This window comes from Symphodus melops (assembly GCF_947650265.1).
Source record: "Symphodus melops genome assembly, chromosome: 17".
NCBI classification, from domain to species: Eukaryota; Metazoa; Chordata; class Actinopteri; order Labriformes; family Labridae; genus Symphodus; species Symphodus melops.
Genome location: NC_136707.1, coordinates 6,231,074 through 6,246,898, shown reverse-complemented (window position 1 = coordinate 6,246,898; position 15,825 = coordinate 6,231,074). Strand labels below are relative to the sequence as shown.

The window sequence follows — 15,825 nt, the reverse complement described above, 5'->3', positions numbered from 1 at the left end:
TCAGGAACAACAAATATGATTATTTGTTGAATGTTCTTCTTATAGTTAAATCATCACCGTGTATATTCCAACATTAGATCAAACGATTTATCGCTTGACTTGCTTCTTGATTCACTTGTTTTTCATTACAAAGATGGTTTCTAATTTTTTGCGTGTTGCATGTGTAATTCAATTCAATAAACTATTTGTTAATAATTAAGACAATGATTAAAATCATGACGTTTTGAATTTAATAGACTAAATAAAAAGAATTTAAAAAATATCAAAAGCCGTAGCCTTAAACGTATCTGATTGCTCAGGAGAATTGTACCACTTTGTGGCTCATGTTACAGGAAGCTAACGTAGAAAATGCAAAACAATTCTGATGTAAGCACGAAACTATAGTTTTTTTTTTGCGCTCGTATGCCTTTCTAAACCAATAAAATAACTATTTTCATTCAAATTCATTTTCAGATCTCAGCAATGTTTTGTAAATTCTTTAATACAATTCATCGTTGTATAATGTTGACATCTGAAAGTAAATAAAGACAGAAAGCCTGTGTACTGACTTGAAATAAATAATTTAAGTATTTAAGTGGAAATAAATGAAAAATAATTCAACAGGTTGAAAATGAATTGAGTAGCTGGAAGAAGAGAAACGTGTGGCGTTCCATCTGCCACATCTTTCCTGTCATGCAGCTCCTTCTGGTTCCCTCTGTGGAGTGTAAAGTCAAATTCCAGCATTTTACCACAACAAAAATCAGAGTTATGGTTCGGGGTTTTTTGGGGATAAAACCAAGCTAGGTTTCATTTCCACATCAGCTGAGCTGAAAAATAATAATCATGAGTAAGACAAGACAACTTCAAAAATGTGTAAAATTCCCAAATGATGTTCTCAAAAGTCACTGACATTTTCTTCAGTCTCAATATAGTCCATAACTCCCCAGAAATGTAGAATCGCTATTGAAAGTGTAGTATGTACTCACAACTGAAACGTTAAATAAATCAAACTCACCATAGTAGCTGACTTTATCTCACCACAAAAGCACTGTCTTGGACCCTAGAATTAGCTAACTGTGAAGAAGAGAGTCAAAAACCACAAAGGTCAAAATACAGTTTATATAACAACCAAACTCAAATGTTCAATAATGACACTTACCCCCAGTTCTCTGGGAGATTTCTTCAGCTCCAGTTCATTACAGCAGAGCACCGAGAAGGGTCGCTCTCTGGTCTGCGAGTTCTCTTGGAAGCATAGACTGAATACCTTGGCAGGCAGGTAGACGTCCCAGTCAGGGGCGTGCTCTTCTATCAGCTCATTGAGCATCCTTAAAAAAAAAAAAAAAAAAAAAAAAAAAAAAGCATGAGGGGTTAAAGTATTATTATGAAGGTGTTGAAAAGTGTCTGAATACAGGATACACTTGACGAGAGCTACTGTACACACTTGTTCTGAGTTTTTGACATCATGTACTTGTCATTTCCTCTGCCATGAGACATCACATCCAAACAAAGACTGATGGACAGTCATCTCAACCGCATATTTAACACCAGAATAATTTGCATTCAAATTACTGCAAATATTGGAACCATTTCAAAAATTGCTTTAAGGACAGACCTGTCAATCAGCTGCTCTGTGTGCACATCTGCGGTGCCGGTCTGCTGATGATGAACAACAAGAGCAATGGAGATCTTCAGCTGCTCCTTCAGTTCTTTGTTGATCTAGAATGTAGATACAGTAAGTTGAGACGTTAGCGGATTTGATGATATTTGTAACACCGATGTTTGAGGATACAAAAAAGGTTTGGATGTTAAATCAGTGAAATTTGATTGCGTTCAAAAACAACATATCACATGTCTATCCACATTATTTTAGATAAATGGCAGAGATAGGGAAGCATTTCATGTAAACAAATGAGCATTCATAAGATCACACAGTTATCACGTAGCTGTCAAACAAGTGGAGAACGTTGTTTTCCAAAGAGGAGCGATTCATTCATACACAGTCTGAGCACTTACTTTTTGGACCATGTCCTGCGGCAGTCTGGAGAGGATCCTGAGTGGGTATCCAAAGTGGGCGATGATGTCCACGATGTGCTTCGCTACATGTTCTGGGAGGAAGGACTCCAAAGGAACAGCTTCGACCCACTTGGAGTAGAAGTCTGTCACAGTCAACATGTATTTGTGTCCGTTTAGAGTTTCAGGCAGCTGTCCTCTCACATCCAGACCGAGCCACTGCCACGGTTCTGTCACCTGCAGACACAACAACACATCATGTAGAAATACTATGTGAAGTAATAATCTCAATACTTTCAAGCTGCTTAAGATCCCTAAAGTGAGATGTAACACTGCTTGATGCACTGGCTGCTACTTTCACTCCTTACAAGCAATTCAGCACTCTTTTCTTTGCTTGTCAGGTGAATGTGCTCATTGAAGATAGAAACAGGACTAATATGAACTCAGTAAGATATACGATTTTGCAGTCTTACCTCGATCATCTTTTCAGGATCTTTACATCTTTCTGCCTGTGGACAATTACAGCAAAGAGTTTAATTAACACACTTCAACTTTTTAGAATTTATATTACTAAAAAAAAATTTGATGTCATTTGGAATCAACACGCTTCCTTACACTTACATTATGGTCTGGAGCCCACTGAACATCCTGCTGGTGCATTCAAAGAGTGACAGAAAACTTTTATTAAAATATGAAATAAAAGTGTTTGACAATCAAATGCAAAATAGAAGCTACAAATATGGTCAACCGTTGACTTTAATATGATGTATGTCATATAGCATGTGAGCAAATAGAGGCTTCGGCTGTTAAGATAATAAATCACCTGTGGCCTGCAGTAATCCCCGTGGAAGAAATGGGGCAATGACTCGATCTTCATCAGTCCTTCATCGACTATAATCCTCCATCTTTCAGGCCTGTTTGGCTCTTTGTCTCTGCAATCGACAAAAAGCTCAACTCAATAACGAGGCAACACAGTTCAAACAGGTATCTCCCAAACACAAAGGACGTATCAGTATTTAGCCTCTTGCTTTTTCTGATTGAGCAGGGTTTTTTTTATTGATTTCTCAATAAGGAGTAAATGGTGTTTGGGAAAGACTTTAATTAATGAATCAATCAAATAGTATTTTTTCATTAAAACATTTTCTCAGGACAACTTAAAAGTGGGTTGCTGCTTCTTTGCACTACATGGTTTCAAACTGATTCTAGCTTCATTTTGAGAAGTCAGAAAAAACAGGCTTTTACATAATATGTGATTACTCAGTCTTTGCTACGTTTATCATTTCATAGTATAAGGTATGTGTATTCATTTTACTCAGCTGGGATAGAGCAGTGAATACATTTTGAATACATTTCCCCCCACAGTATTCATCAAGTATTTCTGACGTCTGATTTGGAATACCCTCATCATCACTTTACTGTTTTTTGTTTTACCTTGGCTTGTGTCAGCTAAAAAAGGTAAACAGAAAAAAAACAGAGACAAACAAAAACCTGTGTTAAGTTCTGTCTCTGCATTTCACCTCCCATCTGAATGAGCATGAGGCAAACACAGACCTTGACTTGAACATTTCAACATACCGGGACAGCTCTTCTGTCTGGCTGGCCTCTGTGCTCTGGATGTTGGGCTTCGACGTGGAAGGAGAGGTTGTTGGAGACTGAGCTGTACTCGTCTTTGAGGCTTTTACAGCAGGCAGCTGAGTTTACAAAGAGAAGAACTTGCTGAACAGCTAGAATAACACTAGATCTTTTATGTGAATTGTAATGTTTTATAAGTTTATTAAACAACACGCTTGCAAAAATGACAGGTGATAAATGTTGGGTTTGTAAGCAGCATGTGCTCACCTTGTTTGGTTTTCTTCTCGGGTTGGAGGGAACCTGAAACAGAGTAAAGGTTACAGAACAGCATGTTAAGAGAATCATCAAATCAACTTCTTAATTTTTTACAGCACGACTTACAGACCTTTGTTTTCTGTGTGTCACCAGAAGAAGAAAATATGGTGGGCACGGCATCGTCTCGAAGTGTCACACATTTCCCTGTCCTGTCGATGTGCTGATCCTCGAAGTGTTTGCTGCACAGCACAGAGAAACGAGACGGGCTCCAGTCTTCCCACTTCATGTTGTTCAGCCATTTCTTCAGTTTTCGGGGATTGTAAAGTGGAAACCTTCAGTGACAAAAAGAAGTAATTTAAAACAGCTCTATCATCAATGTTTGCTATGTTTAAATGTGAAAGGGAAATACAACAAAGAACTCAATTTAAAACTCTCTACTCTAACTCTGACTGGCAACCAGGACTGACAGATTATTTATGAATCAAACCTTGTGATTACTTCTTCTTCTAATCTATCCCTCAAAAAGTGGTTTCGAGCAACAAAACCCCCTTAAATTTACTATACTATAACTAGGTTTAGACAAAGCAGCTGATGTTGTGAATGCTGATTTTAAAGTGGGTTAGCCTCAGTGTACTCTGTATATCATATTCAACAAGTGTCAACACTTACTTAAAATATTTAACATCTGATTCGTTGGAGTTCTCGCAGTTGTAGGCACATTTGTATCTCCCCATTTCGTTCAAAATTAAGATAAACTTGCGGCCAAACAGAGCGAGTTTGTTTCTGGAGTTATCAGTAACAAGTCAAAAGCAATTCCACGTTAATATCCGGTAAACGTTTCAGAATAAGAGTCTCGCTGGCATTAAGAAAATGTCTTGAGGAACGCAGCTAAAAGAAAAAGGAAGTATTTAGCTCTTTTTTTTTTTTTTCTTTCATTGAATCTTGTCCAGTATTTATCTTGGTTTATGTAATTAATTCAGCGCACGTCCGTGCATTATTTTCACTGACAGTGAATTCTTATTTCCGCTCGTAAATCTGGGAGCCTTGACCAAACTTTTCAGTTTGTTCTTCTTCGCGAGATGTTGGATGCAAATAGATGAGCAACAACTCCCCCTCGTGGATATAAGACAGAATAGCGAAAGCAATAAAAAAATTGAAAAAAACTATCAAATTGAAGAGTGTTCAATAAGTTATATTCTAAATAAAGCACCAGCATATCAATGTATATATTTTTAACTCAGACAGAATCAAACACGAATAGCATGAAAATACCAATATTTATTAAAAATTGAGCGGGATAAAAAGCAAATAACATTTTCAAGCAGTGTTTGATGTTCTTGCTCAGTTGCTTTTAGTTTTCCATTCGACCCTCCACTCATCCCAGTCCAACAGATTTCTCTTTATATCCCATCCTGCAGCTTCCACTCCTGGAAATAACACAATGTTAAGTCACTATGAGTAACACTATGTTCCTTTTGGTTACTGCATGATTTAGAAAAAAATAAATAAAAAGTTTGTGTGTATTTACCTTTGAGAAAAGGATTAAAAACAGTGTCCATCAGCTTGTGACTCTCACGCACCATTTCCCAGTGACCTTTAAAAAACATAGCATGAATAGAGGAAGATAGAACCTTTTTAACCTGACTCAAGAAATAAACACAATTAAAGACTCACTTTGCCTTTCCTGTTTCAGGGTTTCACTTGAAGTGGTAGTCATCAACTTGCTGCTCAGCCAAACAGCTTGGCACATTGCTCTGATTTCATCATGTACTGATGCTTCTGGTCGCAAACAAACACAAACACAACCTGACAGGAAGACAGATTTGTGAAGAAACTCAAAAGTCAAATTATGTTACATCCCCATTAATAAATCTCACAGTTTTTTCTTGAAGAAAAATGGCATACCATTTTGTACTCCTAACAGGTAAGGCATGTTGTTTTGATCCAAAGCTAGAATAAGTTCATCTGGGCTACAAAACAGGAAAAATTAAACTAAATATGTTAAAAGTTTTTTTTGTGTGTTTATGTATTTGTCATATCAGCACAAATGGAGCGTATGATCACCTGTGTAGAACCTCTTGTAGTCTCACTCCAAGTTTGATAGGCACAGTTTTTCTGAAGTCTAATGAAAAACAGAAGAATCAATCACATTGAATGCACATGTTTTCACTTTGGGTCGAATGTGTTACAGTTTCAAACTAACGATCAGAAAATGTTTAACTCATACCGATGAAAACTGGTTCTCTTTGATTGGCCTCTTGTGGGCTCAGGATCCGTTTGTCTCTCAGGTACCGGTGCAGAACGATTGAAAGCCGTGCCTCATTAAAGGTTTCCATGACGACTGACCGCACAGCCTTGTAATTGGCAAAGAGATGAAGGACGGTGAAGAGAAAGAAGAGGCTGAGAGTCAGTCTGAGAGAGGAGACAAAGAGAGAAGAGGGATGAGGGCAGACAATCTAAACGACTCTTCAAACAAGGCATTATGTAAGATGAAAGTACTTACATTGGGTTATCAGTGACCAGGGGAATAAGTATCAAACTAACCAGCAGCCCAGCCAGATTGACGAGAGTCTCCTGTGGAATTTAAAACACAAATATTAGACAAACTTCCTTTTCAGAAAACCTGTTTGGTTTTGATCATCATTCAGAAGATATTTTACAGTATATGACCTTATAATAACCGTTAACAACATACTGTTTTCTCTGGTATAACTATAACTAAAGAGCACACATAATGAAATCGAAAAAACTGTGTCATCATTTCATTACAAGTAACCACACCGTTCAATGTGGTTTGCTCCACACGAAGAGAAAAAGTCCAAAAACATACCAACCTGACTGCCATCTTTGGCTGAGATGTCGGCCATGTTGTCTCTGCGAGCCTGATGAACAGTCAGAGCAGCTCTGGTTGCACCGCCTGCCACTCCAACGATGGACTGGTGAGGACAAACGCAAATAAATTCACAAAGTCAACTTATATCTACATAGAATACTTTGCAGACCTAAAATTAAAATGTCATTATTTACAAGTGTGTCCTGGTTGAGGGGTAGCAGCACATTTGAACGTTACAAGCATAAAAGCCAGAGTCATTAGTAAAAGCATCTACAACCTGATGCATCGTCCTTCAGTGCCATTAATCTACTTTTAAAACGTTTTTATTTATCCACAGCTGACTGACACTATGGACAGTTTTCTTACCTTGAATATCCCAGCTGTGCACACTATCAGAATGAAGAAAGCAGGAAAGTATGGAGCCAATATTTCCATGAACATGGCAATGTCGTTGAGAACATCAGCAAAAAGTCTGACAGGAAATCAAAGAAAAGATCTTTAAATAGGTTCAATAGGAATCTCACTCAGTTTAGTGTAATATGACACACACACCTCCATTTTTTGGCCTCTGAGTCCAGTTTGTTTCTAAACAAAGGAATAGATTACAAAAGATAAACAACAAGTGCAAATAAAGAGAAGCACATTGTATCAAAGCTTGCAAAACTTTAATTGGACTGAAAACTATCAGCCTACCCTTTCTGCCAAGCGAAGAGGATTCTTCCCAACATGCCCGTTCCATCTACAGAGCAAACAACAAGTTAACAGGTTCAACTATGACAAAGCACTGTAAATGTATAATATTTGTATTATTATTGTTTTTATTATTATTATTATTATTATATAATGTTATTATTCGTAATCACCTCGTAGTAGCCATGTGACTGTGGCTGCAGCTACTGTTGCCTCTTGGTTTCCAACCCCGACACCTTTGAGAGAGGCCTGAGTGGCCAGAGTCCCTGACAGAGAGCTGGAGAAAGCCTGGCACACAGAGAGGAGTGTGTAAGGACAGATTCAATGTGGAGGTGAAGATTTCAATAGTTTTTTTAATAGTGCATCATGTACTGTACCTGCACGGTGTCCCAAAACTGGTACTGCAGGTAATCATTACTGACACTCTCTGGATAACCTTGAGGCAGAAAAACACTCTTAAGTAAAGAGTGAAGATGTGAGTTAGAGGAGGAGTTCATAACCAGTCAGTCAGTTTATATGTATGGAAATGTGTTAAAACCTTACTTTAAAAACTCCAACAATAGTGTTTCCTTTGGATTCACTACCATCTCTTCTCCTCTCCATCACTCCATCCTTTGCTAAATACTTCCAGGACTCTGCACTGCCATATTTCTCTGTCGCCAGAAGCAGACCAGTGTCTTTCTCCATGTCTTAAACGAAAACAGAGAAGTGCAGGAAAAAATATACAAAGGGAACAAGTCTGCAGCCTGAAATACAATGAAATGGGTTTGATTTAATCTAAACGCATGTTGGCTCTGCATAAAGTTTGACAGGCTTACGTGTCTCCTGTTTTCACTGCAGCTACAGATTACAGAACTTCCGTGTTTGTTTCGTGTTCCGTGTTGTGGGGCAGTTCGCCATTGGTTGATCTGGACTTAAGGGCGTAGCTAAAAAAGATCAGCTTTTTTATATTTAAAGAAACACCACAGTAATAAATTAAAATAAAATCTGACATCATTCAGCTGCAAGGGCCAAATTAAACATGTAAAAAATCAACATGATTGCCTTGAACATATCATAGGACTACAAAAAAGGTGACAAATCACCATTTAACAAATCGAAAGGAGGAAGTTCCAACTCACAAGTAGACAGAATAGAACAAATAAAAAAATAAACTAAACTAGGCAAGTACAATATTTACCCTCTTAGCTTTGCATAAATACATGCTAACATTTGATTTTGAGCACATAAATTACAGCCTTGGCTCATGTGAATATTTTTTTTAACAAGTTCTTGGTAAACAATTAAATAAATAAAGTATCACAAACTAAATTGCCAAACTTGTGATCAATGTGGAAATAATATCACAATTAAGAGGATCCCTAACGTGACTACAATTCCTCCTCCATGGATGTCTGAACTCAATCTTGCTGGTTTATAGTTTTCAAAACATAGTAGACTGATATAAACAGACACAGTAAATCTCACAATAAGATGGTTTCACTTCTTGTGAATGTGAAATAATGTTCAAAGTTGAATGGCGTTCTGTCTTGTATTGTTTTTAATATTTGAATATGCACTTCAGAACTAGACCAAGTAACTGAGCAATTCATTATAACATCACTAAAAACTTGTAAAGTACTAACACATACTGAGTTATAATGTGTGAAGTGTAACAGTTCTGCTTCAATAACTTTTATATTGCATGATTTCACAATCTGAAATTGATCTCTAAGCATATTAAAAATGGTTATATGGCACACAGATTGAAAAGCAACAAGCAATATTTAGTTTTGACTTCTTGTTTTTTTTATTTCAGTTTAGTTTGGATTATTTTTAAAATGTCATTATCATAATGCTGGTTTGTTAGTTCCATTTGGTTTTTATCGTGTGAAAATCCTTAGTTTTTGTGTAAAGGTTGTTTTTTTTTTCCAAAAGGCCGACTTGATACCAAGTGGGCCAAAGTAAACATTTTGTGCGCACAAACTTCCTGATGCCAGCATTTCAGAAGCTCATCCAAAACTGATAGTGCTGTGACTGAGACCAACCATAACACACGTCAGTAACTGAAAATGTGAAAGATAAAAATTAAGGAGATTTTCTCTATATTTTTATTTATTTTGTTTGTAAAAACAGACATTTTTATAACTTTTTTTGTAAATGTTTTTAATTCATTTTAGTTTTTTGTTGTTTACATAAATTATAATAACCTTGGGTCACTCTTTTTTAATAATGGTCATTTCAGGTGAAGAAGCTCTTCTTGAAAATGGATGTGTGAGTCAGGACAGACATGAACCTCTGACATCATCTGACTGATGGATTGACTCACCTTGATGATATCACTTTTAGCATCCTGTTTTGGAGCTAATACATTTCGACCAAATATTTACTCCAGTATCGTTTTCACAAGACCTCTTAACCTCCTCCACCTGCTGATAACATACTTTATTACTTTGATACAGGGCTGGATCGTGTGTACTGACGTAAGACATGCCCAGTATTTTTTACTAAAGAAATATAACTGAGATCATAACCATGGTAGGAGATGTTGCACCTATGAAACAAATACTTACCCACTAGAATTTTGTTTTTTAAAGTTCAAACAATTTTAATTCCCTCTGATCTCAATAACCCTTACACTAACCCTGTCAAAGCAAACAAATACAACTTATCATAACAATTTCCATGCTTTATTTTCCCAGTGAGGACAGATCTGGCTGTCTACAGGATCTCCGCCTCACTCCACTTGGGAAGTTAGGCCAAAACCTGGTATACCTGGTGCAGAGGCCGTCTGTTACAACACGATCCTTTAGGAGATGGTCTCCTGAAGGATGCCTTCAGAGACCCTCACAGGCCACATAGCTAGAACAACACAGGGTGGACAGCAAGGCAAACCAGCTCAACACCTTTTCCAACAGGTTTGACCTGCCCTTCCCCCCACCCAACGCACCAACACCATGGCAGCCTCCCGTTCTCCATCATCATGTAATCCCCCTTCCCCTCACTACTGCAGACCCCCCTCCCTCCTGCTCTCACACACCCCTCTTTGCATTACTACAGAGCAGATCAGAGGAGAACTGAGAGAGCTTCACCCCAAGAAAGCAGCTGGCCCCGATAACGTGCTCACGGCTACTGAAGACCTGATGTGTTGCTGAACTCGGGGAGCCACTGCATCATGTCTGCAACGTAAGTTTAGAGAGTTTAAAGTTTGAGAAGTGCTTGAGAAGTTTGAGAGTGCATTGTCCCAGGTTCCGAACTGACCCAGCCAGCTGAATTACTTCAATTTTATCAATTGATCGTGCTGGCAGAGTTCACAGTCAGTGGCGTCATCTCTGAAAAAATGCAGTCAGGTAGTCATCAACCATTGTGCCAAGGGGGAGGAAATATTTCTTATCTCTGGGTCATAGATCAGAGGGATGGCAGGTCACTGGAATAATGAAGAAAAAAAAAGGAGGCCTGATAGAGCCAACAAATTGTTGTATAAAATGGCAGGGATTTACTGGAACAGCTCCAGATTTCTTTGACTACAATAGAAAAATGGAGGTTTAGAAAAGAACAAGGCACGCTAGTGTGACTGTTTCACCCCCAAGGCAAGACAAGTACTGACACACCTTTCCCAAGTCCATAGGAATGCAGTATGGGAAAGAAGTGAGGGAAAGGTTGTAACACTACAGAATGTGAAAATGGGTCTAAAAGAGGAGAGAGGAAGCCTAACGTGCATGTACAAGAAACAAAAACATACGTGCAAATCTGTGAAGGAATGACAAGTGTATGAGTGGGAGGGAAGAAGCAAAAGAAGGAAAGAGACTGCTCAGTGAATGGGCGTGGAAGTTTCACACAAGAGTTTCACTCCCAGCTCTCCGTTCTGTCTGTCATTTAACAACTTATATGACTCGGGGCTTTCACAGGGACAGGGCGGCTTCTGAACTGGTGTCGTTTGAGCTTCGACGACAATGACAGGAGTGGTGTTTGGATGACCACGTGCGGAAAAACATCCCTGAAGCTTTCATTACGAAAAGGACTTACATTGTCGGGCAGCTATCACCTTACCCTGGAATTTGATTCTGATACAAGAAGACATTTCACCTGCTTCTATCTCATTAAGATCTTTACCACTTGACAAGACAAGTAGTGGCTTGACAAAAGGAGTGCATTGAGACTGAATAGATTCTATTTGATACTGAACAGGTTTGTAACTTTCTGTAAGATTTTAATGATTTTGTTCCTTATATTTTGTTTAAAAAGTACATTAATTAACACACTATTTAAGAACCACCGCTGGGTTTAATTCAGTTTATCAGCATAACTTAAGAACTCCAAGAGGAGAAGCCAGTGTACAGAATCATTATGTCTCTCTCACAAATGATTCACAGGTCTGTGCAACATTACATGATGAAACTATTATTACCTCCCTGCTGATGTCTTTTCTCAAGGGCCAAACACGCAGAGTATGCTGCTGTGACGCGGTTTGATCACATCTCAGATATGTTTCAGGGATTTTTTGTTTTCATTCATCATGACAAGCTGACAGCCAAGCGGGATGTTTTGACATCAAGTGTGATTGTACAAGTTTTTCAAGCTTTCTTTTTTTTTTAAATGTTAAGTTCACAAGAAACGCTTGATGTCGATCCTTTTGTTGGGCAGTTCAGTGAATACTTTCTGTTTCTTTATGAAAATACACATCGAGATGAATTCCCACGCTCCAGATGGAGAACATACTGTCTGATTGTTTACAAGAACATGTTGAGACTTTTGTTTTACATTCTTTATGCTTGTTGCCTAGGAGACAGGTGAGTGTAGTGGTAAATAGAGGTCAAAGGGGCAATCAGGGAACACTATTTCCAAATAGCGGATTAAATTTGCAGCAAAAGGAAGTAAAAGTATTCACGATTGTGAAGTCATTTAAAATGTTGTCCACCCCAATCTATACTTTCATTGATTCTGGTATGCCATTGTTAGAGGTTCATTCTTAAGTGATCTAAATCATTAACTTTGGGAAACCACAACAAACAGTGTGGGACTTTGAGAGGTTTCATGTCAAGCTGTGAAAAAGCGGTTAAAGGCAGTGTTTTGGCAAAATGCTTGCAGGGTGATTCCAGTCCTATTCAATAGACATAATAGAGATGACGTCTGGAAAAACGTCATAATAGTCATGACCAAAGTAGAAATACAAATAGAACAGAAGAGATTAAATGTGTTTGTTTTGCTCTGTAACTAATAAATTAACACATCAGTCTTACACACTGGAGTTCCTGAGACCCAAGGCAATCCGGTTTACACATTAAAAAAAACATTAACTTCGAAAGGTTCACATGGAGTGAAACCAGTTCCTGTAATGTCTCTTTCATCTTGAGCACAAACAGCTCTATCAGCTCTATCAGTTCTTTGATATACAGCTCTCTTTGGCACTTTACTCACTCAAAATGTGAAAAGTGTTTAAGTAGTATGACGTGCTGATCTTTTTCCAATAATGCTCCTTTGTCTTCCAGAAATGCCGGATTCACCTCTGACGTGTACTATACTGATGGAGGAAGAGGTACCACTGAGTCTCGTCACAGGGTCAGGCAACACTCAAGATAATGACAATAATTCTCATCAAGCAAACAGCAGCACTGGACAGGTCACATCCTCCTGCTGTAATGACAGACACCACAGGAAACTCGCCATTTGCAGCATCATCTGTGGGATCTCCTGCATTGGCATCAAGGCTCTCATAAACTCAGTGAAGGTATCTCTTTGTTTTGAACTCTTTTACTTTTCACCATCAGTCAGTTAAACATGTCAAACCCTAAAGATGCACATTCCACATTCTTTTCTTGTTGCTCCAAGCTGCAGCTGAGTGACTGTTTGTGACAAATGGAAAGTTACAAGTTTATGGTGTTAGTCAACTTATCACTTTGCAAGATTGAAGACTTCTTCAAAGTAAATAGAAGTATTCTGTCAAATATCATTCACAAATAGGCTACATCCAAATATTGAGCACTCAGTTTTCTTGGAATGAAAAACACAGTATTTGATGTGGATTTGAACTTACTTAACACAATTCTTAGTTTGGTATTTATTCAGTTATTTTTTAACCTGAAATATGGATGTGTTAAGAATTCTATTTTTTCTACCAGGAATCCAGTTGCCACGTTTTACATAAAGAGACAAATTCAGTAAAAAATATTTCTTAAACGTGTATTTAAAGTTTTAACATCAAACATACTCAGTATGAACAGAAACTTCAAAATGAGCACCTTAGCATCTGCATCTTAATCTTTTGAAAGACTGCGTACTGCTGAACATCCCACTGGCTGCAGGGGAATATGAACTTGTGTTCCCTTCTGACTGTGCCACCAATTTTTTGTGGTTTGTCGAGGAAATTATCAGGACTTGACTCCACACTAAAAGACTCATTAGAGTTAGATGGCTTATGTTGATGAAAGTGATTCAACATCACACGTGTGGTTCAGTGTCACGCTCAAAACAACTGCTGGAGTCTTCAAAAGGCTCTGCATATATTCAAAAGGATATTATCGTTATCAGGGTCGTGTCCTAGGAGCATAGAGCGAACAACAAGTTCTCCCAAACATCCTTGCAGATATCAGGAAGACCCGTTGAGACTCTCTAAGCTCTCCTTGGTTTCTAGACAAAGCTGAATGTAACAGGTCTGACTGACATCAGGAACAGTGAATCAATATTACACATTTAATGAAGTAATTACAGAAATTCTACCACAGGGATGACTTCTTCATCATTCTCTCTAAATGTGAAGTTTTACTTTAACTGTTTTTTTCTTATTTTTTTCCAACAGGCTGAACAGGCTGAGAAATCAATCAACCACGAGGAAGCTGCAAAGCATTTACGTCAAGCGAAGAAATTTGGCCTCATCTCAATCATTACGTGGGTTTCTATCCTGGCTTTAACTCCCATTCTAATGGCACTGGTCTCATATCTTCTGTCTCTGAAAGACTGATCATCTGTGATAAACCGCTGCAGAGGATGAAACACGGTAGAGCTCCTCTGATACCGACTGTGTGGGACAGCTGACAGCTGACAATACTCACGTCTCAAAGCCACAAAGACATGAAGAAACTCACACAAAGACAGCCCCGTTTTTTTTAACTTGTAAAATGGTAGTAACACAGTTGACATGTTTTTTTTGTAGATGCTGTATTATTTATTTAACAATGTATAAACATATGGACAATGCAAAATCTAAATGAGTATATAAAATCCAGCATTACCTTAAGTGTGAGACATGACACTACAGGACATTAACATTATATATTAAAGATTAATACGATTACTCCTCAGTAATGACCCCATCCTCCATATTTCTGCGCCATCCAAAACAAAAGTTGCTTAAAGAGTGAATCAGTCAATTATCAGAGTATCAACATAAACGTGACCATCGAGGATTGGGTCCTTACTGGGATAAAAAACGGCACAGCAGTGCTGCATCATGATGTCCTGCTCTCATTTCCAGCATGTTCTTGGCATTATTGCTTTGTTACCTTTTATACATTTTATAAGTGTCAGGTGTATTCATATGTTGTACTTCTATACAAACATAAAATTTTATGAGTAAAAAAAAAAAAAAAAAAAAAGTTGTGCTTGGAGTATCTTGAAGCGTTATTGACATGCCCTCAAAATTCACACATTCACAAATACACCTTTAAAAACATCAATTTAGAAACCAAAGGAGTTTACAGTTAAGGCAACGTCATGGGGGGAAAAATGTGGCAAAAAAAACAAAACAAAAAACAAAATCTTTCTTAGGCAGTCAAGTCAAGAAGTTGTACTTGCAATCATATATAAAAGAGACGCCACATAATATCTCACAGATGACCGCTGTGGAATCGATGACTCTCCACCGATTAGAAATGCTCTCTGGAGTGCTGAATTGGTTCAAATGTGAAATCTATACAACAAAAACCGCCTCAGCGATGACACAAATACAGATAAAACAGGATGTGCCTTGAGCCAATCAAAAGGAGTCCTTGATTGTGAAATCAGTTTCAGCGAAAACAAATCTCTCTACGGCTTCTTCTTCTTCGTTTTTAAACACGTTCTAGTCTGTGTTCAATAAAAAAATAGCTGCCTTTCAAAATAACTTAATGATGCTGCGAGGTCACCACTACTTACGTCATGTAATGCTTTCTTTCAGATAAGTGCAAAAGAGAAAGAAAAATTGGCAGTCAGCGTTATCACTCACCCGGGGAGAAAGTGAGATTTCTAACCCTCTGGTAACTTCTGAGATTTGATGACAACAAAAACAATAAATAGAGTCTGACTGTCGAGGAGTCAAATCAACGTTCAGTATCTATTTCACGCATCGCAGACAGAAAGAGGCCGGGTGGCAAAAGAAAAAAAAAAAAAAGAATCACGGTATAATGCATTGAACAACAATGTTTACCACCAATGTCTATGACCAAATACATCTATGGTGCGATGATGCGTTTCTTTAACTTGCCAGCTACAGACATTTCAATAATTAGTTGTCACCACAACACAGACATTAT

At 37.9% G+C, this 15,825-nt stretch overlaps 2 protein-coding genes across 4 annotated transcripts; both read right to left on the bottom strand.

Moving 5' to 3' along the window:
* Positions 1-463: 463 nt before the first annotated feature.
* LOC306838863 (uncharacterized protein) lies at positions 464-4,730 on the bottom strand. 3 transcript variants are annotated; one of them, XM_079367257.1, is made up of 12 exons: positions 4,486-4,730; positions 3,947-4,148; positions 3,829-3,861; positions 3,565-3,680; positions 2,813-2,921; positions 2,611-2,640; positions 2,463-2,498; positions 1,993-2,226; positions 1,592-1,695; positions 1,139-1,304; positions 995-1,053; positions 464-806 (listed from the first exon to the last, which is right to left on the bottom strand). In XM_079367257.1, exons 1-11 carry the CDS (start codon positions 4,548-4,550, stop codon positions 1,009-1,011), a joined length of 1,140 nt encoding a protein of 379 aa, XP_079223383.1. In that variant the 5' UTR covers positions 4,551-4,730; the 3' UTR covers positions 464-806; positions 995-1,008. The 3 variants fall into 3 exon arrangements, with proteins under 3 accessions (XP_079223383.1, XP_079223384.1, XP_079223385.1); XM_079367258.1 differs by having other exon boundaries at positions 464-694; XM_079367259.1 differs by having other exon boundaries at positions 2,611-2,637; positions 4,486-4,725.
* Positions 4,731-5,074: 344 nt separating this feature from the next.
* Positions 5,075-8,221, bottom strand: rusf1 (RUS family member 1). Its single transcript, XM_079367256.1, has 14 exons — positions 7,883-8,221; positions 7,717-7,794; positions 7,513-7,627; positions 7,343-7,388; positions 7,202-7,234; positions 7,016-7,121; positions 6,651-6,752; positions 6,320-6,390; positions 6,044-6,228; positions 5,881-5,938; positions 5,722-5,786; positions 5,491-5,622; positions 5,345-5,410; positions 5,075-5,243 (listed from the first exon to the last, which is right to left on the bottom strand). Exons 1-14 carry the CDS (start codon positions 8,024-8,026, stop codon positions 5,158-5,160), a joined length of 1,287 nt encoding a protein of 428 aa, XP_079223382.1. The 5' UTR covers positions 8,027-8,221; the 3' UTR covers positions 5,075-5,157.
* Positions 8,222-15,825: the final 7,604 nt, after the last annotated feature.